The sequence below is a fragment of the Oncorhynchus clarkii genome, chromosome 6 (assembly GCF_045791955.1).
Source record: "Oncorhynchus clarkii lewisi isolate Uvic-CL-2024 chromosome 6, UVic_Ocla_1.0, whole genome shotgun sequence".
NCBI classification, from domain to species: Eukaryota; Metazoa; Chordata; class Actinopteri; order Salmoniformes; family Salmonidae; genus Oncorhynchus; species Oncorhynchus clarkii.
Genome location: NC_092152.1, coordinates 7,765,439 through 7,791,135, shown reverse-complemented (window position 1 = coordinate 7,791,135; position 25,697 = coordinate 7,765,439). Strand labels below are relative to the sequence as shown.

Sequence of the window (25,697 nt, the reverse complement as noted above, 5' to 3'; positions counted from 1 at the left end):
CTCTTTCTCCTTCTCTTGTACTTCCTCTTCCATCTCTTTTTGCTTCTGTTTACACATTTCTTCATCATTCTCTCTTTGGATCACTCTCTGTCTCTCTTCTTCTCTTTCTTCCTCTTCCATCTCTATTTGCTTCTGTTGATCTCTCTCTCTCTTTTGTCTCTCTTCTCTCTCTTTTTCTTCCTCTTCCATCTCTATTTGCTTCTGTTTAAATAGTTGTTCTTCATTCTCTCTTTCAATCTCTTTCTGTCTCACTTCTCTTTCCATGTTTTTCTGTCTCTTCTCCATTCTCTTTCTTTTGATCTCTCAATCTCTCTCTGTCTCTCTTTCTCCCTCTCTCGTTCTTCCTCTTCCATCTCTATTTTCTTCTGTTTACATCTTTCTTCTTCGTGCTCTCTTTCAATCTCTTTCTGTCTCTCTTCTTTTCTTTCGATATGTTTTTGTCTCTTTTCCATTATCTTTCTTTTGATCTCTCTCTGTCTCTTCTCCCTCTCTCGTTCTTCCTCTTCCATCTCTATTTGCTTCTGTTTACATCTTTCTTCTTCGTGCTCTCTTTCAATCTCTCTCTGTCTCTCTTCTTCTCTTTCTTTCTCTTCCATCTCTATTTTCTTCTGTTTACATCTTTCTTCTTCGTGCTCTCTTTCAATCTCTTTCTGTCTCTCTTCTTCTCTTTCGATATGTTTTTGTCTCTTCTCCATTCTCTTCCTTTTGATCTCTCTCTGTCTCTCTTTCTCCCTTTCTCGTTCTTCCTCTTCCATCTCTATTTGCTTCTGTTTACATCTTTCTTCTTCAATCTCTCTTTCAATCTCTCTCTGTCTCTCTTCTTCTCTTTCCATAATTTTCTGTCTCTTCTCCATTCTCTTCCTTTTGATCTGTCTCTGTCTCTCTTTCTCCCTCTCTCTTTCTTCCTCTTCCATCTCTATGTGCTTCTCTTTGCGTCTCTCCTCTTCTTCTTCTCCCTCCATCTCCTTCTTCTTCTCATCTTCTTCTTGTCTCTGTTTTGGTATTTTCTCCATTCTCTTTCTTTCTACCTCTTTCTGTTTGTTGTGCTCACCCTCCATCTTCTCCTCCATGTCCATTTGGTTCTGTTTCCATTTATATTTGTCGGTTTCCATATTTTCTAATTCTATCTGCTGTTCCTTGATTTTCTTGAAGACTTCCTCCAATTCAGACGTATTTTTGTCATTGATGAGGGCTGTCTCCATCTCCATCTCTCTCTCCACTCTATTTTTCAACTCCTCTTCACTTCGTCTCCAATCATTTTCTCTCTCTCTGTCTCTATCAAATGTTCTCTCTGGTTCAGTCTCGTCTTTCAATCTAATCTCTTCTTTCATTCTCACAACCTCTCTGTCTAACACTAGTACATTTTGGTTAACCTGTTTCACTCTCTCATTCTGTCTTCTAAACGCTTCTTTCGCTCTTTCAAATTTGATTTTGTATTGAATCTCTTTTGTTGTCATATCTTCTTTCAGTCTCTCAACCTCTCTCTCTAACTCTTTTACCTTTTCGTTAACCAGTTTGACTTTCTCATTCTCTGCAATACGCATGTCTCTTTCTCTTTCAAATATGATTTCCTTCTCAATCTCTTTCAATCTCTCAATCTCTCGTTCTAACGCTTTTATCGTTTCTTCTGCCTGTTCCACTTTCTTCTTCATTTCTTGTCTTTCCAATTCTGCTTTTTCTCACTTTCCATCTCCCTTTCTCTCTCTTTTTCCCTCTCTCTTTCCCTCTCTCTTCCTGTTTCAATAGGTTTGTTGTTCCAGGCCAGTCTTGGTCGCTGCTCCTCCATGACTTTCTGCCATAGCCTCAATCTCTCAATCTCTTGCTTCATTTTAAAAGGTTAAATTAGTGATAATCTATTACCAAGACATACTTTCAAAGGATTTGCAGAGAATGATACACAGAAATACAACCTAGAGCTAGGTAATTGAATCAAACACTGGACAACATCAATAGCAGGGTCATGTTGATCAATTCATCTGGACAATTCATTGTCAATTAATGTATTGACATGGTTTGAAAAAATTATGAGACATTTTATGGAATCAATTATGTCCAAAATGTGTACAAATACAAACACACAACCTTCTTGCTCATTCAGTTAGGGGTTTGAGAAATTCCTGTTACAATTTGTGTGATGTTACAACAATGTTGCCTCTGATGTTTATGCTTGTAGAAATTACTCCTACAAATGATGCTTCACTAATGCAACTATTTACAACCTGCACAGATACAGTTATCAACAACAACAACAGTAATGACGTTAATAAGGAAGTGGATATTCAACCGGCAGAAGAAAGGCATAGGGGTTGAGATAAATGAAGGTTAGGTTCAGGACCTAGGGTTGGGTTAAGGTAAAGGTTAGGTATAGTTTCAGTGAGGTTAAGGTAAGGGTTAAGGAAAGGAATAAAAGTTAACATTGGGTTAGCGTACCGCTGTCTGCCACTATTCATTTTCAGCTGGGTAAATATACACTGCCTTTTAATAATAACAATGACATGTCTTACGTGGGCCAGTTGTAGGTCCACCATCAGTAGATCCAGCAGTTGTTTGAGTCTGTGGATCTCCTGCAGTTTTCTCTGGTACTCCATTGCTTCTGTGGCTCTCTCTGCTTCCCTCTGTCTCTCTGCTTCTCTCTGTCTCTCTGCTTCTCTCTGTCTCTCTGCCTCTCTCTGTCTCTCTGCCTCTCTCTGTCTCTCTGCCTCTCTCTGTCTCTCTGCCTCCCTCTGTCTCTCTGCTTCTCTCTGTCTCTCTGCTTCTCTCTGTATCTCTGCCTCTCTCTCTCTCTCTGCATCTCTCTCTCTCTCTGCCTCTCTCTGGCTCTCTTCCTCTCTCTGGCTCTCTGCCTCCCTCTGGCTCTCTGCCTCCCTCTGGCTCTCTGCCTCCCTCAGTCTCAGGATCTCAGCCTTCCACTCTTTCATGATACCCCTTTCTACTCTTCTTCTCCTCCTTTCGTCTTTTAAAAGGGCTCGGAGATGGTCTGTCTCAGACTCTAATTGTTCAATGATCTTGTCCTTCTCTGTTCCACCATTCCTCTTCTTCTTTTCCTCCTCCCAGAGGCACACTTGAAGTCTGCCCATCTCCTTCTTCTGATTTCGGATCGTTCGATCCTTCCCCATCAACTCAAGCATGTGGGCTTCCTTCTCTGTATAGGTCTTCTTCTCTTCTCTCGGGAAGTAAACCTCCATCTCTGCCTGCTTGTAGCTGGGAGCAAAGGAATGTCAACACATTATTTAGGAAGTGAACTCAGACAATTTACTACAATATTAAAATAATAATTCAACTTCTGCTCAATTTAACTGTCTTTAATAACACAAATCACACAACTGTGACTCACAGTATGTGAATGTGATGAGTTGACTGTCCATGATGGCCAGAGGTGGGTAATGTGTCACTCTGGTCCAGGGCGTTACGTACAGCTTGCAGACACTGAGCCTTCCTTCAGCAAGCCGCACATAATGCCCTGGACCAGAGCTAGGTTATGTGATGAATGACTTACAGACTGTTCCACATGATAGGAGGGGGTAAGAAGACAGTCCCAGTAGGAGACGGAGATCGTCCAGAAGAAGAAGAGGTGTCCATCTCCTCAGAGACTGCAGGAAAGGTCTACACGTTTTATTTCTGGAAAATAAAGAGATGCCTTCGTTCAGCAACAATGTGTGTTTCTATGTTTCTGTCACTAGATGGTGCCATTGTACACAACATTTACTCACCAGGTCAGTGAATTCAGAAACAGTCTTCAGAGTTGAGTCGCTCAAGCTCTAGCCTACAACCCATCATGCATCAGCACAACTAATATAATAATACCTCATCACAACTTCATAATCACAGTACACCTGGATTGTGTTCACAAAGTGTTTCAGGGGAGGAGTGCTGATCTAGGATCAGGTCGCCTCCTGTCCATCAAAACGTATTCAGTTTAATTTAAAAGACCAAACTGATTATTGATCAGCACTCCTTCTATGAGACTTTGTGAATATGAGCCTTTCTGGCATATGCTGGCTAGACAGTACACAGACAATTCAGATAGTCCGACAGACAGACAGAAGAGTAGATACAGATGGAGTGATTGATAGCAACAGAAATAACGAAGCGGATGGTTAATGTATTGTAAACTTTTGTAAATATTTGACTCACCTCAAATCACACGTGTCAAACCTCAGTTTTAGTGTTGAACCGAATAATATCCTCGGCATTAACTTTCTCTGGTCTGGAGCTGTATTGTTGCGTCATTTGGAACGCTTGAGCGTCATAATCCGTTCACCGCGCCTGCTTGATTGACAGCTAGGGGTTCTCCTGCGCATCAGTGTCCAAAAGTCGATAATGTTTAGCTACTCATAATTGATAAAGTCATTTATAACTATTTTCACTTGACTTTTATTTCGTGTATTTTTGCCTAAGGTTATTTGGTAGTCTATGTTGTGTGATTTGTCTTTGTATGGGCCTAAAGTTCAATGAAATACAAACAGCAACCTCAGCCTACAAACATTTCCCACACAAATACAAATGTGGGTGTTTAGTGAGAACACAAAATAATAACATTACAGCCATAACTGTACAAACAAACATTCAATCACAACTCTCTCCCCACTCTTTATTATTTCTGCAGTGAGGATTCATCCCCTTTAGATAATGATGTTGTAATTTATCTACAGAAAAACGTTGTTCTGATCTCAACAAGCAGTAGTAGCAGTTTGCAAATCATAGAGCCAGAGGAATGGCTCTTTCACCGATGCAATTCGGTTCCCGAGGTTCAACAAAAAGATCCGTTCAAAAAGAGCCGTTCGTTCGTGAACGACACATCATTACACTGTAGTTCTCCACCATTTCGTATCGTGAGCTGGAGGAGCGTTCGTCCAACTTCTCATCCAAGTAAATGGCAGCGGCGCATCATCCATCCGCTGAACTCCCAAGGGACTGGGAGGATAGTTCACGATGCAACAAGCGTTTGGGGAGGACATTCATTGAAACGCAATGCCTGTTTTTAAATTCTTGAGGGACTCTTGTTCCAGGGGAAATCTCAGCAGCGATGTCTCTGCTGTGCGTCAGAGGTGGGATCTTTTCCTTCTTCAATATGCTTATTATACTGTACATATCGGTCACATTAATGACATTGCACTCAGGAAAGTTGTCTGTAGGCTATTGGTGAGATGCGCATAGCCCGTTGAGTTGTCACGTTCCAGTCCAAACATGACCTGGGATGTGAGAAGGGAGCTATTCTATAACACATGTAGATGACATGTTGTCTTTATATGTAGATTATATTTTGGTTTTATATTTCATATTTGATTGATGATTAGGCCTATGACTTTTGATTCCACTTTGGCTACCTTGCACCATATTGTCCTCTCTTGCTATATCTTAAACTTTTTGCCCTTGTGCAGATCTTCTCTCTAAACAATAGTCATGATAGTTTGAATGAGTTGAGTAAACTACACTGTTGTTAGCTTCTCAGTCTGTACTGTACTGTCCCTGGAAGACTCTCCACATAGTTCACCTAGATCCAGTCCACTTTGTTCCACTGGTCAACTAATCATCCAAACCTCTAATTAGTGAATCAGGTGTCCTGGTGGTGGAATACATGATATGAACTGGTTAGGGGGAGGACAGGTTTGAGAAGGGAAAAACTACATGGACTTTTCTGACCAACATCCCATTGACAGCCCGTCTGACCAAAACCTAAAACGGACCCTAACCTTAACACTAACCTTAATCCTTACATTAACCCTAACCTTAACACTAACCTTAACCCTAACATTAACCCTAACATTAACCCTAACCTTAACCCTAACCTCAACCCTAACATTAACCCTAACCTTAACCCTAACATTAACCAAACCCTTATGCCTTAAAGGTAGTCTCATCATGGGTGGGATTCAGACTGTAGTTTCTCCCTGTGTGTCCAGTAAACCTCCTCTCATCATGGGTGTGATTCAGACTGTAGGTTCTCCCTGTGTGTCCAGTAAACCTCCTCTCATCATGGGTGTGATTCAGACTGTAGTTTCTCTCTGTGTGTCCAGTAAACCTCCTCTCATCATGGGTGTGATTCAGACTGTAGTTTCTCCCTGTGTGTCCAGTAAACCTCCTCTCATCATGGGTGGGATTCAGGCTGAAGCTGGAGAGGCCAGTAGCAACCAGCCCGACCACTTTATTACTAGATAGTATCTCTAGAGGTACAGTAGGGCATTTCCGTGTAAAAGGATTGTCTATTAGGTATTTGTGAAATTGTTAGATATTACTTGTTAGATAATACTGCACTGTCGGAACTAGAAGCACAAGCATTTCGCTAAACTCCCAATAACATCTACTAACCATGTGTTGTGACCAATAAAATTAGATTTTGATTTGAGCACCAATTATGACGTTCATAGGAGCATGTGTAATTGGGTGTGAAATGAAATCTAAGAGTGTATATTTTTGGTAAATGTAATTCTAGATACATTTTTCAACCAGTGAAGGCTTTGATTTCTGGGTCAACAGATGGAAAAGGGATCTTAGAAAACATCACCAGAAAAAGTCTTAAAAGGTCCAATATCAGAACTACATAAAAACAGAATCATGTTGACATAAAGACCCCTGACTACTATTATCAACACTTACATTTGGGTTTGGAGAAATCATTTTGGTAATATTGTCTTGTGCCTTGTAATTCCGTTACCAAAACCCCACATAACTTCAAGATATTTTCACATTTGTCTTTGTGAGGAGGGGGGATAATGAAAGTTCACAGAAGTAACCAGTAATGGTGGAGCTAACAATTAGTTCTAGTGATTTTTCTGATGTATATTTTGTTTGTGAATTATTAAGTGATTAAAACTCATAATTCCGTTACCAAATTATACTATACTAGCGTATACGTCCAACTTAAATGGTTTGTCAAAGTTGGGAGCGGCAAGCACTGGGGCACTACCAAGTAGTGCTTTGGCTGAATCTAAATGTCATGGCAGATTTCCTCCTCTTCGTCAGAGGTGTTGCAAGGATCGGGCCAAAACGCAGTGTGGTAAGTGTCCATGTTTTAATAGAATAAACTGAACATGACACAATATAAAATAACAAAGTGAATATTAACGAAACAGTCCCGTGTGGCACAAAGACTGACACGGGAAACAAACACCCACAAAACAACAGTGAAACCCAGGCTACCTAAATATGGTTCTCAATCAGGGACAACGATAAACAGCTGCCTCTGATTGAGAACCATATCAGGCCAAACATAGAAATAGAAAACCATAGAGAAACACACAGACTGCCCACCCCAACTCACGCCCTGACCATACTAAATAAAGACAAAACAAAGGAAAATAAAGGTCAGAACGTGACAGTACCTCCCCCCAAAGGTGCAGACTCCGGCCGCAAAACCTGAACCTATAGGGGAGGGTCTGGGTGGGCATCTGTCTGCGGTGGCGGTTCTGGTGCGTGACGTGGACCCCACTTCACCAAAGTTCTGGTGCGCCTCTTCACCCACCTCTGTGGCCTCTTTAAAGCGGCGACCCTCGCCACCGACCTAGGACTGGCAACCCTAAAGGGCCCCACTGGACTGAGGGGCAGCTCCGGACTGAGGGGCAGCTCCGGACTGAGGGGCAGCTCCGGACTGAGGGGCAGCTCAGGACTGTCTGACGGTTCTGGCAGATGAAAAACACACGTAGAAAAACACACAGACTGCCCACCACAACTCACGCCCTGACCATACTAAATAAAGACAAAACAAAGGAAACAAAGGTCAGAACGTGAAGCATAGTTACATTCCTTGGACCACTTAAATGGTACTTTGGGACTAAGCAGAGATGTAAGGAGAGCTACTACCGTCAAAAAATTCTTACAGAACGTACGATAGTACCCTACCATCCCCAGGAATCTGCACAACTGGCGACAAGTCGTGAGAGCAGGAAAAGCAACAATTGCTTCCACTTTGCCAGTTATTTGGCACACTTGACCTCATCCCACCTGCGTCCCCAAGTAAGCCACAGTAGCCTTCCCAAACTCACACTTGACCTCATCCCACCTGCGTCCCCAAGTAAGCCACAGTAGCCTTCCCAAACTCACACTTGGCCAAATTGAGGGTTAAAGAAGCATTCTCCAACCACTGAAACACACTTTTCAAGGTGGCGAGATGATCAGACCAAGTTGACGAATTAATCCCCACATTGTCAAGGTAATACAATGCAGTAATAACCAACGAGTAATCTAGCTAACAAATCCAAAACTATTACCTTATACACACAAGTGTAAAGGGATAGAGAATATGTACATAAAGATATATGAATGAGTGATGGTACATAGGCAAGATGCAGTAGATGGTATCGAGTACAGTATATACATATGAGATGAGTATGTAAACAAAGTGGCATAGTTTAAAGTGGCTAGTGATACATGTATTCCATAAAGATGGCAAGATGCAGTAGATGATATAGAGTACAGTACATATGTATACATATAAGATAAATAATGTATGGTATGTAAACATTATATTAAGTAGCAATGTTTAAAGTGGCTAGTGATATATTTTACATCAATTCCCATTATGAAAGTGGCTGGAGTTGAGTCAGTGTGTTGGCAGCAGCCACTCAATGTCACCACACATCTACACATTCACATTATATATAACTCACTGTACTATCAGTGTCAATTTGGGAAAAGCTATAAATTACTGGAGACCTGTGCTAAACGGTGCTACAACCATTATATTATAAACTACTAACATGTAAGCTATCAGACTGAGATAAACTAGCCTAGAGCTAGCTAGCGCTTAGCCAAGCTAAATATGGATAGCATCAAGCTAGCGAACTGTTAAATGCTATTTTTGTAGAAATATTAACACATTTTATCGTGACATCACATATTTACAAATATTACCTGAACTAAACTGAGTCTTTGTTGATAGAAAATAAAACAAATAGGATCTAAAATATTGTTGAAAAAAAGTACAGAAAGTTCAGACGCCATCTTGATCCCTTCTCTTACATGTAAACCATTAGCAACCTAGCCAACCTCCATTACTTACAATGGGAAAAATACCAACCAGTTTATCACTCTGTTAAAACTCCCTTCAATTGCCTTCAAACGTGACCAAACTCATGGACTATGTAGTTAACCATGTTACCTCAATGTGCTGAGAGTCATATTGCACTTTTGCACATTACGTAACTTGATTAATAGGGTAAAATGATGAGACGGAGAAACGTTATTAGTTTTCAGTAGTAGGCATATTAAGCAAACCATTATTTTTTTTTCTCCAGATCAGAGGCAGTAGGGGTGACCAGGGATGTTCTCTGTTTAGTGAGTCCGCCAGATCAGAGGCAGTAGGGGTGACCAATAATGTTCTCTGTTTAGTGAGTCCTCCAGATCAGAGGCAGTAGGGGTGACCAGGGATGTTCTCTGTTCAGTGAGTCCTCCAGATCAGAGGCAGTAGGGGTGACCAGGGATGTTCTCTGTTTAGTGAGTCCTCCAGATCAGAGGCAGTAGGGGTGACCAGGGATGTTCTCTGTTTAGTGAGTCCACCAGATCAGAGGCAGTAGGGGTGACTAGGGATGTTCTCTGTTTAGTGAGTCCTCCAGATCAGAGGCAGTAGGGGTGACTAGGGATGTTCTCTGTTCAGTGAGTCCTCCAGATTAGAGGCAGTAGGGGTGACCAGGGATGTTCTCTGTTCAGTGAGTCCTCCAGATCAGAGGCAGTAGGGGTGACCAGGGATGTTCTCTGTTTAGTGAGTCCTCCAGATCAGAGGCAGTAGGGATGACCAGGGATGTTCTCTGTTTAGTGAGCCCTCCAGATCAGAGGCAGTAGGGGTGACCAGGGATGTTCTCTGTTTAGTGAGTCCACCAGATCAGAGGCAGTAGGGGTGACCAGGGATGTTCTCTGTTTAGTGAGCCCTCCAGATCAGAGGCAGTAGGGGTGACCAGGGATGTTCTCTGTTTAGTGAGTCCACCAGATCAGAGGCAGTAGGGGTGACCAGGGATGTTCTCTGTTTAGTGAGTCCTCCAGATCAGAGGCAGTAGGGATGACCAGGGATGTTCTCTGTTTAGTGAGTCCTCCAGATCAGAGGCAGTAGGGGTGACCAGGGATGTTCTCTGTTTAGTGAGTCCTCCAGATCAGAGGCAGTAGGGGTGACCAGGGATGTTCTCTGTTTAGTGAGTCCACCAGATCAGAGGCAGTAGGGATGACCAGGGATGTTCTCTGTTTAGTGAGTCCTCCAGATCAGAGGCAGTAGGGATGACCAGGGATGTTCTCTGTTTAGTGAGTCCTCCAGATCAGAGGCAGTAGGGGTGACCAGGGATGTTCTCTGTTTAGTGAGTCCACCAGATCAGAGGCAGTAGGGATGACCAGGGATGTTCTCTGTTTAGTGAATCCTCCAGATCAGAGGCAGTAGGGATGACCAGGGATGTTCTCTGTTTAGTGAGTCCTCCAGATCAGAAGCAGTAGGGGTGACCAGGGATGTTCTCTGTTTAGTGAGTCCTCCAGATCAGAGGCAGTAGGGGTGACCAGGGATGTTCTCTGTTTAGCGAGTCCTCCAGATCAGAGGCAGTAGGGATGACCAGGGATGTTCTCTGTTTAGTGAGTCCTCCAGATCAGAGGCAGTAGGGGTGACCAGGGATGTTCTCTGTTTAGTGAGTCCTCCAGATCAGAGGCAGTAGGGGTGACCAGGGATGTTCTCTGTTTAGTGAGTCCTCCAGATCAGAGGCAGTAGGGATGACCATGGATGTTCTCTGTTTAGTGAGTCCTCCAGATCAGAGGCAGTAGGGGTGACCAGGGATGTTCTCTGTTTAGTGAGTCCTCCAGATCAGAGGCAGTAGGGGTGACCAGGGATGTTCTCTGTTTAGTGAGTCCTCCAGATAAGAGGCAGTAGGGGTGACCAGGGATGTTCTCTGTTTAGTGAGTCCTCCAGATCAGAGGCAGTGGGGATGACCAGGGATGTTCTCTGTTTAGTGAGTCCTCCAGATCAGAGGCAGTAGGGGTGACCAGGGATGTTCTCTGTTTAGTGAGTCCTCCAGATAAGAGGCAGTAGGGGTGACCAGGGATGTTCTCTGTTTAGTGAGTCCTCCAGATCAGAGGCAGTGGGGATGACCAGGGATGTTCTCTGTTTAGTGAGTCCTCCAGATCAGAGGCAGTAGGGATGACCAGGGATGTTCTCTGTTTAGTGAGTCCTCCAGATCAGAGGCAGTAGGGGTGACCAGGGATGTTCTCTGTTTAGTGAGTCCACCAGATCAGAGGCAGTAGGGGTGACCAGGGATGTTCTCTGTTCAGTGAGTCCTCCAGATCAGAGGCAGTAGGGGTGACCAGGGATGTTCTCTGTTTAGTGAGTCCTCCAGATCAGAGGCAGTAGGGGTGACCAGGGATGTTCTCTGTTTAGTGAGTCCTCCAGATCAGAGGCAGTAGGGGTGACCAGGGATGTTCTCTGTTTAGTGAGTCCTCCAGATCAGAGGCAGTAGGGGTGACCAGGGATGTTCTCTGTTTAGTGAGTCCACCAGATCAGAGGCAGTAGGGGTGACCAGGGATGTTCTCTGTTTAGTGAGTCCTCCAGATCAGAGGCAGTAGGGGTGACCAGGGATGTTCTCTGTTTAGTGAGTCCTCCAGATCAGAGGCAGTAGGGGTGACCAGGGATGTTCTCTGTTTAGTGAGTCCACCAGATCAGAGGCAGTAGGGGTGACCAGGGATGTTCTCTGTTTAGTGAGTCCTCCAGATCAGAGGCACTAGGGGTGACCAGGGATGTTCTCTGTTTAGTGAGTCCTCCAGACCAGAGGCAGTAGGGGTGACCAGGGATGTTCTCTGTTTAGTGAGTCCTCCAGACCAGAGGCAGTAGGGGTGACCAGGGATGTTCTCTGTTTAGCGAGTCCTCCAGATCAGAGGCAGTAGGGATGACCAGGGATGTTCTCTGTTTAGTGAGTCCTCCAGATCAGAGGCAGTAGGGGTGACCAGAGATGTTCTCTGTTTAGTGAGTCCTCCAGATCAGAGGCAGTAGGGGTGACCAGGGATGTTCTCTGTTTAGTGAGTCCTCCAGATCAGAGGCAGTAGGGATGACCATGGATGTTCTCTGTTTAGTGAGTCCTCCAGATCAGAGGCAGTAGGGGTGACCAGGGATGTTCTCTGTTTAGTGAGTCCTCCAGATAAGAGGCAGTAGGGGTGACCAGGGATGTTCTCTGTTTAGTGAGTCCTCCAGATCAGAGGCAGTGGGGATGACCAGGGATGTTCTCTGTTTAGTGAGTCCTCCAGATCAGAGGCAGTAGGGGTGACCAGGGATGTTCTCTGTTTAGTGAGTCCTCCAGATAAGAGGCAGTAGGGGTGACCAGGGATGTTCTCTGTTTAGTGAGTCCTCCAGATCAGAGGCAGTGGGGATGACCAGGGATGTTCTCTGTTTAGTGAGTCCTCCAGATCAGAGGCAGTAGGGATGACCAGGGATGTTCTCTGTTTAGTGAGTCCTCCAGATCAGAGGCAGTAGGGGTGACCAGGGATGTTCTCTGTTTAGTGAGTCCACCAGATCAGAGGCAGTAGGGGTGACCAGGGATGTTCTCTGTTCAGTGAGTCCTCCAGATCAGAGGCAGTAGGGGTGACCAGGGATGTTCTCTGTTTAGTGAGTCCTCCAGATCAGAGGCAGTAGGGGTGACCAGGGATGTTCTCTGTTTAGTGAGTCCTCCAGATCAGAGGCAGTAGGGGTGACCAGGGATGTTCTCTGTTTAGTGAGTCCTCCAGATCAGAGGCAGTAGGGGTGACCAGGGATGTTCTCTGTTTAGTGAGTCCACCAGATCAGAAGCAGTAGGGGTGACCAGGGATGTTCTCTGTTTAGTGAGTCCTCCAGATCAGAGGCAGTAGGGGTGACCAGGGATGTTCTCTGTTTAATGAGTCCTCCAGATCAGAGGCAGTAGGGGTGACCAGGGATGTTCTCTGTTTAGTGAGTCCACCAGATCAGAGGCAGTAGGGGTGACCAGGGATGTTCTCTGTTTAGTGAGTCCTCCAGATCAGAGGCACTAGGGGTGACCAGGGATGTTCTCTGTTTAGTGAGTCCTCCAGACCAGAGGCAGTAGGGGTGACCAGGGATGTTCTCTGTTTAGTGAGTCCTCCAGACCAGAGGCAGTAGGGGTGACCAGGGATGTTCTCTGTTTAGTGAGTCCTCCAGATCAGAGGCAGTAGGGGTGACCAGGGATGTTCTCTGTTTAGTGAGTCCTCCAGATCAGAGGCATTAGAGATGACCAGGGATTTTCTCTGTTTATTGAGTCCTCCAGATCAGAGGCAGTAGAGGTGACCAGGGATGTTCTCTGTTTAGTGAGTCCTCCAGATCAGAGGCAGTAGGGGTGACCAGGGATGTTCTCTGTTTAGTGAGTCCTCCAGATCAGAGGCAGTAGGGGTGACCAGGGATGTTCTCTGTTTAGTGAGTCCACCAGATCAGAGGCAGTAGGGGTGACCAGGGATGTTCTCTGTTTAGTGAGTCCTCCAGATCAGAGGCAGTAGGGGTGACCAGGGATGTTCTCTGTTTAGTGAGTCCTCCAGATCAGAGGCAGTAGGGGTGACCAGGGATGTTCTCTGTTTAGTGAGTCCACCAGATCAGAGGCAGTAGGGGTGACCAGGGATGTTCTCTGTTTAGTGAGTCCTCCAGATCAGAGGCAGTAGGGGTGACCAGGGATGTTCTCTGTTTAGTGAGTCCTCCAGACCAGAGGCAGTAGGGGTGACCAGGGATGTTCTCTGTTTAGTGAGTCCTCCAGACCAGAGGCAGTAGGGGTGACCAGGGATGTTCTCTGTTTAGTGAGTCCTCCAGATCAGAGGCAGTAGGGGTGACCAGGGATGTTCTCTGTTTAGTGAGTCCTCCAGATCAGAGGCAGTAGGGGTGACCAGGGATGTTCTCTTGATAATTGTGTAAATTGGACCATTTTCCTGTCAAAATGTAACAAGTACTTTTTGATGTCAGGGAAAATGTGTGGAGTAAAAAGTACATTATTTTCTTTAGGAATGTAGTGAAGTAAAAGTAAATGTTGGCAACAATATAAATAGTAAAATACAGTACAGATACAAAAACGACTTAAGAAGTACTTTAAAGTAGTTGTACTTAAGTACTTTACACCACTGGCTATCTTCAATAAATGAATGCTAGAACATTGGTAGCCAGGATTAGCTGTTTGTATCTAGTCTCTTAATAATTGCATAACGGTGCAAGCTAGACAAGTTGTCTTTTGTTTGTGTGTGAGCATGTCTTTTTCTGTCGGTCCTGTCAATGTTGAGTGATCACACATGCCTCAGCACACATAGGAGGTTACTTTGCCTGCTTGTAAATGTGGGCTAAAAGTGGGGATGTTTCATATTATTTCAGATCATCTAAACTCCCCACCACCAATGAACCATTGATTTTATTACAGAAAACCACTGAACCACCACTGCAATATAGACCTACACTAAGAACAAGGTACTTTCTACAACCTAAAAGGATTATTCCTCTGTACCCATAGGAGAACCATTTTTGGTTCCAGGTAGAACCCCTTTTGTGCCGAGGTAGAACACTTTTGGGCTCCATTCCACAGAGGGTTCTACCTGGAACCAAAAAAGATGTTCCTTTGGTGACAGCCAAGAACCCTGTTGGAACCCCTTTTTAGAAGAGTGTCCTCAACAAGTTCAACCTGTTAAGTTTACACCATTTCATTCTGTCCTCAAACTGCTGATTGGTATTCAAGATAACATGCAACATAGCACCACCACCGTTGAAGGTTTTCATCAACCTCTTAAATAGCAGTGTTCCAAGATCCTCCACCAGGGGTGACTGTAGTATCCTCAAACAGACAGAAAGGAGACACTAGAGGCCCCCCACACTCATTTTAGATCCCAAGGGGTCTTTATTTTCATACTGGATGTTCTCAACCTCATCACTATCTCATTTGTCATCTTCCATTCATGGCATTTCAACATTAAAACAGAGGGGCACATCACACTCATGTCTTTTCTTGGAACTCAAACCACACACACACTATTATAGCATCTTGTTTACATTTCTCACATTGTAGGCGCCCAGCTGAGGCCCTGGATGGACCATATTGCAATGAGATGGGCACAGGGGTATGTACAGTTGATGTCGGGAGTTTACATACACCTTAGCCAAATACATTTAAACAGAGTTTTTCACAATTCCTGACATTTAAAGTAAAGTAAAGATTCCCCGTCTTAGGTCAGTTAGGATCACCACTTTCTTTTAAGAATGTGAATTGTCAGAATAATAGGACAGAGAATTATTTATTTCAGCTTTTATTTCTTTCATCACATTCCTAGTGGGTCATAAGTTTAAATACACTCAATTAGTATTTGGTAGCATTCCCTTTAAATTGTTTAACTTGTGTCAAACGTTTCGGGTAGCCTTCCACAAGCTTCCCACAATAAATTTGGTGAATTTTAGAACAATTTTTGTTTCATCAGACCAGAGGACATTTCTCCAAAAAGTACGATCTTTGTCTACATGTGCAGTTGCAAACCGTTGTCTGGCTTTTCTATGGTGGTTTTGGAGCAGTGGCTTCTACCATGCTGAGGGCCATTCAGGTTATGTCGACTCGTTTCACTGTGGATAAAGATATTGCTGTACCTGTTTCCTCCAGCTACGTCACAAGGTCCTTTGCTGTTGTTCTGGGATTGATTTGCACGTTTTGTTTTGCACCAACGTATGTTCATCTCTAGGAGACAGAACACGTCTCCTTCCTGAGCGGTATGACAGCTGAGTGGTCCCATGGTGTTTATACTTGCGTACTATTGTTTGTACAGATGAATGTGGTACCTTCAGGCGTTTGGAACTTGCTCCCAAGGATGAACCAGACTTGTGGAGGTCTACAATTTTTTTTCCTGAGGTCTTGGCTGATTTCTTTCGATTTTCCCATGATGTCAAGCAAAGAGGCACTGAGTTTTTAAGGTATGCCTTGAAATACATCCACAGGTACACCTCCAATTGCCTCAAATTATGTCAATTAGCCTATCAGAAGCTTCTAAAGCCATGACATCATTTTCTGGAATTTTCCAAGCTGTTTAAATGCACATTCAACTTAGTTTATGTAAACTTCTGACCCACTGAAATTGTGATACAGTTAATCATAAGTGAAATAATCTGTCGGCACATTTTTGGGGAAAAAATAACTTTAGATGTCCTAAACATCTTGCCAAAACTATAGTTTGTTAATTAACAAGAAATTTGTGGAGTGGTTGAAAAATTAGTTTTAACGACTCCAACCTAAGTGTATTTAAACTTCCGACTTCAATTGTATGTACAGTCCTTTCTAGTGGGGCGGCAAATTAGTTGAACAGGAGAAGAGGATGAGGTTGGTGGTGGAGGAAGAGCAGTGGGGGTGGTGGGTAGAACAGCTGGAGTGACGTTGATTGGTTGCTCTGGCTCATCACTTGTTGACTAAAAGAAAGAAAGATTTAGACATTTGTTGGACATTGCCATAGTTCAACAGCTGAAAAGCCTTCATTAACATACTCCCAGAGATAGAAAGACATCCAGTATTCACTGAATGAAGGAGCCTATTTACAATTTCATTCATCAATTAAATAAATGATACTATAGTACATTCAATGACGTTATTATTGTAGACTATAGGCTACTCCTGTATCTACCTTCTACAATACCGTCATCATTGAATGAAGCAGCATACCTATCCACATTTATTATGGTAGGTGTGGTGATTGTTGGGATGGTAGGTGTAATGATTGTAGGGATGGTAGGTGTAATGATGGTAAGTGTGGTGATGGTAGGGATGGTAGGTGTGATAGGTGTGGTGATGGTAGGTGTGGTGATGGAGGATGTGATGATGGTAGGTGTGGTAGGTGGGTGATTGCAGGTGTGGTGATGGTAGGTGTGGTGAAGGTTTGTATGACGGTGGTGGTAGTTATCGTAGGTGTGGTGATAGTAGGTGTGTGGATGGTAGGTATGGTGGGTGTGGGGATGGTAGGTGTGGTGATAGTAGGTGAGATGGTAGGTGTGGTGATGGTAGGTGAGATGGTAGGTGTAATGGTAAGTGGAGTGGTTGTAGGTGTGGTGATGGTAGGTGTGGTGATGTTAGGTGTGACGGTAGGTATGGTAGGTGTGATTATGGTAGATGTGGTGATGGTAGGTGTGGTGATGGTAAGTGTAGTGATGGTAGGTGTGGTTACGGTAGGTGTGGTTATGGTAGATGTGATGATGGTAGGTGTGGTGACGGTAGGTGTTGTGATGGTAGGTGTGGTTATGGTAGATGTGATGATGGTAGGTGTGGTGATGGTAGGTGTGGTGATGTTAGGTGTGGTGACGGTAGGTATGGTAGGTGTGATTATGGTAGATGTGGTGATGGTAAGTGTAGTGATGGTAGGTGTGGTTACGGTAGGTGTGGTTATGGTAGATGTGATGATGGTAGGTGTGGTGACGGTAGGTGTTGTGATGGTAGGTGTGGTTATGGTAGATGTGATGATGGTAGGTGTGGTGAAGTAATTATGGTATGGTTTTTGTGGTGATGGTAGGTGTGATAGGTGTGGTGATGGTATGTATGATGGTAGGTGTAGTGATTGTAGGTGTGATAGGTGTGGTGATGGTAGGTGTATGGATGGTAGGTATGGTGGGTGTGGTGATGGTAGGTGTAATGGTAAGTATGGTGATTATAGGTGTGGTAGTTTGGGTAGGTAGTTGTGGTAAGTTTGGCAGGTGTGGTAAGTTTGATGATAGTAGATGTGATAGTTGTGGTGTTGGTGGATTGTAGGTGTGTTGATGGTGGGTAGGATAGTTGTGGTAGGTTGATGTGGTAGTTGTGGTAGGTAGGTTTGGTGGTTGTGTTTGGTAGGTGGGGTAGTTGTGGTACATATGTGTGGTGGTTGTGCTAGGTAGGTTTGGTGATGGTAGGTTTTGTAGTTGTGGTGATGATAGGTGTGGTTGGTGTGGTGGTTGTGGTACATAGGCATGGTAGTTGTGGTAGTTGGGATAAGTAGGTGTGGTAGTTGTGATAGCTAGTTGTGGTAGGTAGTTGTGGTGATTAGGCTTGGGCAGTATCCAGATTTTCATATTGTCATACCATCCTTCTCTCATACCGGGGTTTACAGTATTACCGGCATAGCACATGAGGGGGTGCTAAAAACACAAGAAAAACCTATTGCCCTCTATTACCAGAATGCTAACAAATTAGCACAAACCGATAGCAAATTCACATAGACTTTGTTAGCTAAATGCTAACAACTGAAAACGAACAAACTAATTGCAAAGCAGTGGAGGCTGCTGAGGGGAAGACAACTCATAATAATGTCTGGAATGAAGTCAATTGACATCTTTGATGTGGTTGATCCCACTCCATGGACTCCATTCCAACCATTATTATGAGTCAATTGAGTGGTATCAAACACATGGAAACCACATCTTTAATGTGGTTGAACCCACTCCATTGACTCCATTCCAACCATTATTATGAGCCGTCGTCTCCTCAGCAGCTTCCACTGTTGCAAAGAAAGGCAAATCCAGCTCATAAAGTGATGTAAGGGATAATCAACGAGGGACTATGAGTTCTATGGTAAATAATGAACACTGTGGAACTGACCTTCCATGGACTTGCATTATTTTCCAGAGAACCATAAAGCCCTGAGTTGATTATCCCTTTTATACCATGGCTATAATTGAACACATTTGCCGGTAGAAATGTGTTCAACATCCATTGAAGTAGCTAGCAAGTTTACTAGATAGCTACAGTAGTTGCCTTGGTAACAAACCAACATACTTGCTAGTTTAGAGAACCAAACCATCAGTCCTAGATTGCTATTATGAAAACCTAATTCAACAACACCAATAATGTTTTCAATTTGACATGTCCAAACGTAATTACCGTGGATTGGAGGGAAGAGGTCTGTGAACCAGTATCAGTTTGTTGTATTCATAAAAGTGGAAGCTACTGAAGTTTTAGGGAAACATTTTTCAGGTAAAGTCCATTCAAATTCATTAAAAAAATATAAAGTAAAAAAAAAATACAGAAAGTAATTGATGTTTATTAGTGGGATGTGGTTCCTGAACCAATGATAGTTTCTTGCCAGAAGCATACCACCCTGAATACCACTGCTGGCTTGCTTCTGAAGTTAAGCAGGGTTGGTGTAGGTCAGTCCCTGGATGGGAGACCAGATGCTGTTGGAGGGCCAGTAGGAGGCACTCTTTCCTAAAAGAGTAAACAAATATCCCAATACCCCAGGGCAGTGATTGGGGACACTGCCCTGTGTAGGGTGTTGTCTTTTGGCTGGGATGTTAAACGGGTGTCCTGACTCTCTGAGGTCATTAAAGATCCCATGACACTGATCGTAAGAGTAAAGGTGTTAACCCCGGTGTCCTGGCTAAATTCCCAATCTGGCCCTCAAACCATCTCAGTCACTTAATAATCCCCAGTTTACAATTAGCTCATTCATCCCCTCCTCTCCCCTGTAACTATTCCCCAGGTCATTACTGCAAATGAGAACGTATTCTCAGTCAATTTACCTGGTAAAATAACGGATATGTTATTGACATTTTAAGAAAGTATTTTTAATATAAAGTCAATTTAAGTTGGTAGAATATCACCAAAGTCAAAAAATACAAAAGTTATTGCTATTGATTGGAGGCATGAGGTCTCTGAACCAATATCAGTTGGTTGTATTCATGAAAGTTATATGGAGGGGAAGATATTGACGTTTTTATTGTAAAGTGATTTATTTTACATTTTGTAGATTTTACAGAAGTAAAAATAATGTAACTAATTGCATTCGAGAAAAGAGGTCTCTTTACAGTGTCAAATTTGTTTGAGATCTCTATGTCATGTAGTTGAGAAGGTTTTGATATTTTTCATTTAGAGGCAATTGTATGCGATGCAGTTTTTAGACGGTCCCTTAACCCTCTGAGCAGAGGATGGCACATTTTTAGCTACATTTCACCTCCTAAAAGTGAATATGACACCGAATGGTAAAAATAAGGGGTTTAACTTATTCACTATCATCAGACGAGTTAGAATATTACATTGATATATATATATTTTGTATTTGAGGTATTATTGAAGAGCAAAGTCTGAATCTTTAATATAAAGCTAACTTCACCTCTGTAAAACAATGTATGATTGAATCAACCAATTTTGATTCACCAATAAAAACAGTGAACTAATCTTTTAATAATAATGTATCAACCCTGTTACCTATAGATAGACAGTCTAGAAATGTTTAAACTATTTACATGTGTTTGGTAAGCTTGCATTCCATTCCCCCTGTCACATGGGGATCTATGGTTGATTCTAGATGAAATAGTCAACTCTGTTACAGTCAACCCTGTCACTTTATTTGGCACTTAATAGGCACTTACTATAGTATGTATTTGTTACTTTGAGATGGAAAACATGTTTTATATTAAGTTGAACATGTGCTCTTTATGACAGAATGTTAGAATTAGGTGAAATATAAAGTTACACTCCCCAAAAGGTACTCAATTGGTGGAATGACCCGAGTACTGAACTGGAGGTGGGAGAGCTAACGATGCGTCTACTGTTGCTCTCTCCTCAGATTCTTAGAGAAGCTATTTCAATCTGATATTTCTCCTATGGTCTAAAATAGATGTGTATAGAGGACTCCTCTGTAATATAACATGTCACACATTGTATCAAACTGATGGAATGTTAGGTGTCTCATTGAAAGTCTAACATCTACCATGACTACTGGATGTTTCAATTCTAATAAATAACAAAACAATCCACACCGTAACAACAATATTGCTTTTTTAATAAATGCTTTTATTAAAGAGTAAAACTTTGCAAACATAAATGACATCATCAAACATCACTGGCCTGACTTGAGCAGCTCTGCCCGGGGATGGAGCCAGCAACTTAGCTGCTACCGGTCCGGTCCAGGCTACCTGCAGACCTCCTCCCAGACCTCCTTTTCAGCACCTCCCCTTAACAGGAGAGGTGGTGGAAATGATCAGAGTTGCATTCAACTTGAATAAAGATGAGAAACTCTGGTCTGTGGAGCCACTGGTCTGAGGGGAGGACTTCTGTTGAAACCATTTCCATTTTTGGGATATTTTCTAGGACTGTAGAGGTGGTAAGCAGAGATGAATTTAACTAGGATACAGATGAGAGTCTCTGTTCTTGGGAGGAGGGTCACTGACCTTCGATGGTTTGTTGCCTGATAAAGAGGATACTTGCTGGCTTGAGGAGACTATAATGTTTTGAGTAAGAAATGTGGCTCGATGACTTAAAGAGGAGGAGGAATTATTGGGCGACACTTTTAATTACCAACGTAACCTCAGTGGAACTGTGGCTTCATCGAGTTCCAGCTCTAGGCAGAATGCTGTAAGACATCACAGAGACAGGTAAGTATCTATATATTTACATGTGTGATGCATGTACACTAAACCCTCACATTTGGATAATGTCACTTTTTAAAGTGATGACATGTATATTAACAGTGTAAAACATGAATAGATGTTTAAACATTCTTTACCTCATCCTAATTTTCTTCCAGATGCTTGGCTTTTTCTTTGTCTTGGAGATTCGCTCTGATGTTTCAACCTCATCTGGAGCTTCTAGCTGCTGGCTGTCTGGCCCCCCCTGATGGTTCTCTGGCCCCTCCTGCTGGTTCTCTGAACTCCCCTCCTGGTTCTCTGCCCATGCCTGTTGCCTCCTTGGCCTTTCCTGGTGGCCATCAGCAGATCCAGTGGGCTCTTGGCTTACTTGTTGGCCATTGGCCCACCCGGGCAACTCCTGACCGTGGTTGTAATCGTGGCTGTGTTGGGTGGATAGACACCGGGTGTTGATTTGAGCATCAGCCTCCAGATTCATCTGCTCCAGGTAGTTTTCCTTCATCCTCTCCCTCTCCTCCTTCAGTTGTTGATGAGTCTGTTTTTTAAGCAGGGACCGCTCTCTCCACTGCTTATTGAAATCCTCCATTTTCTTCCTTCTCTCCTCAGCCTTCAGCAGCTCCTTCCTCTTCTCCCTCTCTCTCTCTGCCCGGGTCATGGTGGATGTTAGCCTTGTGTGTCCAGGGATGGCTGGGAGGGGAGAAGAAGTAGAGTTCACATTCATCTTAGTGGATCTGGTATCAACTTAAATGTAATGGACACAGGGAATGAAGAATAGAAAACACAATTGAATCTCAATGATTCTTTACTCTTTTCAGTTGAGGAAGGCATGGAATTTGTCAATAAAGTGCAATAATTCCCATCCCGAATTGACCTGGCCCTAAGTTGAACATGAGTCCAGAATGGCACCTATTCTTTGTATAGTGCCAGGGCATATGTGATCGCTTAGGGCCGCATGGCCACTAGTAGCCCCCGGATCCCCCCAAAACTCGTTTTTGTGTGTGTGTTTTTAGGAACTCTTTCTGGGTCTCTACTTAGTCTTGAGAGTTAGACTAGTAGATGACACAAGGTACCATTTAAAAACGTGGTTGTTATCAGCAGTATTTTTCTTGTTATGTCAGTCAGTCACTCAATGAGCCATGTCAGCTAACATATTCTTTGGACAGTAGTTTTATATTGAAACAATGATGCAACATGATGACTGGTGTGGAACAAATGTGTGTAGAGGAGACTAAAGAGGATAATGTCATAAGTAGAGGGAAAACAGGTCTTACCTATGTGGACGATCTTATGGCCCTCCTCAGCCTCTCTCTGATACGTTCTCTCTATCTTTCTGAGGTTCCTCTTCTCCCATTTTTTATTCACCCAGCCCACAGCTCTCCTTCGGATACTTTTATCGGGTGGGAGAATGTCCTCCTTGTCATCTTCCTTTTCCTCCTCCTCTAACTCACCCCTCTTGTACTCAAGGATCTCCCTTCTTTCCTCTTCCACCATCTCCTCTCTTTTTTTTGCCTGTATTATTTTTTCTCTCTCTCTGATTAAAGATAAATGGGATTTAATGGCTTTCTTTCTCTCCTCCTCTCTCTCTTCCTCTCTCTGCCTCTCCTCCTCTCTAAGTCTCAACATTTCTTTCTGTCTAGCAATTTCAATCTCTCGTTTTTTATCCTGCTCCTCTTGTTGTCTTGCCCTCTCCTGTTTTCTTTCCATCTCCAGCCGTCTTTCCTCCTTCTCCCTCCTGATTTGTTGTCCTCTTTCTATGTGTTCTCGTTCCCCCTTCAACACTTCTAACCTCCTCTCTTTACGCCTATTGAAGACTTCCCGTGCTTTTGCTTTAACATTAACTACTACATGTTTCTTCATGCTTACTTCCTTTCCTCTCTCTTCTCTTTCCCTGTACTCTTCCTCTGCTTCCTTAATCACTTCCTGCTTTTCTTCCATCTCTCTCTCCTGTTCTATCTCCAGTTCATTCTGTCCCTCAATTTCCCTCAAAATATTTTTCTGCCCTTCCTTTCTTCTTCCTGCTTCCTCCCTTTCTCTCATAATCATCTTTTCTTTCTCCATCTCTTTCTGTTGCTGATCTTTTAATTCCATCTCTCTTTGATTGTCATTGTCTTTCTCCCTTTCTTTCTCCTTCTCCTTTTGTTTCTGTCTCTCCTCTTGTTGTTGTCGTCTGTGTATCTCTTCTATCTCTCTCTGTCTCTTGTTCTCCCTCTCTCTTCCCTCCTTCTCCATGTCAATTTGCTTCTGTTTCCATATATTTTCTTCTTCTTGATCTCTCTCAAACATTATCTTTCTCTCCACTTGTTGTTGTCGTCTTTCTTTCTCTCCAATCTCTCTCTGTCTCTCTTTCTCTTCAATCTCTTTCTGTCTCTCTTCTTCTCTTTCTTTCTCTTCCATCTCTATTTTCTTCTGTTTACATCTTTCTTCTTCATTCTCTCTTTCAATCTCTTTCTGTCTCTCTTCTTCTCTTCCGATATGTTTTTGTCTCTTTTCCATGATCTTTCTTTTGATCTCTCTCTGTCTCTCTTTCTCCTTCTCTTGTACTTCCTCTTCCATCTCTTTTTGCTTCTGTTTACACATTTCTTCATCATTCTCTCTTTTGATCTCTCTCTGTCTCTCTTCTTCTCTTTCTTCCTCTTCCATCTCTATTTGCTTCTGTTTAAATAGTTGTTCTTCATTCTCTCTTTCAATCTCTTTCTGTCTCACTTCTCTTTCCATGTTTTTCTGTCTCTTTTCCATTCTCTTTCTTTTGATCTCTCTCTGTCTCTCTTTCTCCCTCTCTCGTTCTTCCTCTTCCATCTCTATTTGCTTCTGTTTACATCTTTCTTCTTCGTGCTCTCTTTCAATCTCTTTCTGTCTCTCTTCTTTTCTTTCGATATGTTTTTGTCTCTTTTCCATTATCTTTATTTTGATCTCTCTCTGTCTCTTCTCCCTCTCTCGTTCTTCCTCTTCCATCTCTATTTGCTTCTGTTTACATCTTTCTTCTTCAATCTCTCTTTCAATCTCTCTCTGTCTCTCTTCTTCTCTTTCCATAATTTTCTGTCTCTTCTCCATTCTCTTCCTTTTGATCTCTCTCTGTCTCTCTTTCTCCCTTTCTCGTTCTTCCTCTTCCATCTCTATTTGCTTCTGTTTACATCTTTCTTCTTCAATCTCTCTTTCAATCTCTCTCTGTCTCTCTTCTTCTCTTTCCATAATTTTCTGTCTCTTCTCCATTCTCTTCCTTTTGATCTGTCTCTGTCTCTCTTTCTCCCTCTCTCTTTCTTCCTCTTCCATCTCTATGTGCTTCTGTTTGCGTCTCTCCTCTTCTTCTTCTCTCTCCATCTCCTTCTTCTTCTCATCTTCTTCTTGTCTCTGTTTTGGTATTTTCTCCATTCTCTTTCTTTCTACCTCTTTCTGTTTGTTGTGCTCACCCTCCATCTTCTCCTCCATGTCCATTTGGTTCTGTTTCCATTTATATTTGTCTGTTTCCATATTTTCTAATTCTATCTGCTGTTCCTTGATTTTCTTGAAGACTTCCTCCAATTCAGACGTATTTTTGTCATTGATGAGGGCTGTCTCCATCTCCATCTCTCTCTCCACTCTATTTTTCAACTCCTCTTCACTTCGTCTCCAATCATTTTCTCTCTCTCTGTCTCTATCAAATGTTCTCTCTGGTTCAGTCTCGTCTTTCAATCTAATCTCTTCTTTCATTCTCACAACCTCTCTGTCTAACACTAGTACATTTTGGTTAACCTGTTTCACTCTCTCATTCTGTCTTCTAAACGCTTCTTTCGCTCTTTCAAATTTGATTTTGTATTGAATCTCTTTTGTTGTCATATCTTCTTTCAGTCTCTCAACCTCTCTCTCTAACTCTTTTACCTTTTCGTTAACCAGTTTGACTTTCTCATTCTCTGCAATACGCATGTCTCTTTCTCTTTCAAATATGATTTCCTTCTCAATCTCTTTCAATCTCTCAATCTCTCGTTCTAACGCTTTTATCGTTTCTTCTGCCTGTTCCACTTTCTTCTTCATTTCTTGTCTTTCCAATTCTGCTTTTCTCTTCCTTTCCATCTCCCTTTCTCTCTCTTTTTCTCTCTCTCTTTCCCTCTCTCTTCCTGTCTCAATAGGTTTGTTGTTCCAGGCCAGTCTTGGTCGCTGATCCTCCATGACTTTCTGCCATAGCCTCAATCTCTCAATCTCTTGCTTCATTTTAAAAGGTTAAAATAGTGATAATCTATTACCAAGACATACTTTCAAAAGATTTGCAGAGAACGATACACAGAAATATAACCTAGAGCTAGGTAATTGAATCAAACACTGGACAACATCAATAGCAGGGTCATTTTGATCAATTCATCTGGACAATTCATTGTCAATTAATGTATTATCATGGTTTGAAAAAATTATGAGACATTTTATGGAATCAATTATGTCCAAAATGTGTTCAAATACA

General features: G+C 42.7%; 1 protein-coding gene across 1 annotated transcript; it reads right to left on the bottom strand.

Moving 5' to 3' along the window:
- Nucleotides 1-21,404: 21,404 nt before the first annotated feature.
- Nucleotides 21,405-25,411, bottom strand: LOC139411843 (trichohyalin-like). Its single transcript, XM_071158585.1, has 3 exons — nucleotides 24,360-25,411; nucleotides 22,540-23,645; nucleotides 21,405-21,955 (listed from the first exon to the last, which is right to left on the bottom strand). Exons 1-3 carry the CDS (start codon nucleotides 25,409-25,411, stop codon nucleotides 21,405-21,407), a joined length of 2,709 nt encoding a protein of 902 aa, XP_071014686.1.
- Nucleotides 25,412-25,697: the final 286 nt, after the last annotated feature.

Coding starts and splice junctions, on each gene's coding strand:
- LOC139411843 (XM_071158585.1), bottom strand. CDS start 25,411: ATGGAGGATCAGCGACCAAGACTGGCCTGGAACAACAAACCTATTGAG. Junction 23,646..24,359: donor ATGGAAGAGGAAGAACGAGA/AAGGGAGAAAGA, acceptor AGAGAAAGAAAG/AGAAGAAGAGAGACAGAAAG. Junction 21,956..22,539: donor CCATAAGATCGTCCACATAG/GTAAGACCTGTT, acceptor CTCCCCTCCCAG/CCATCCCTGGACACACAAGG.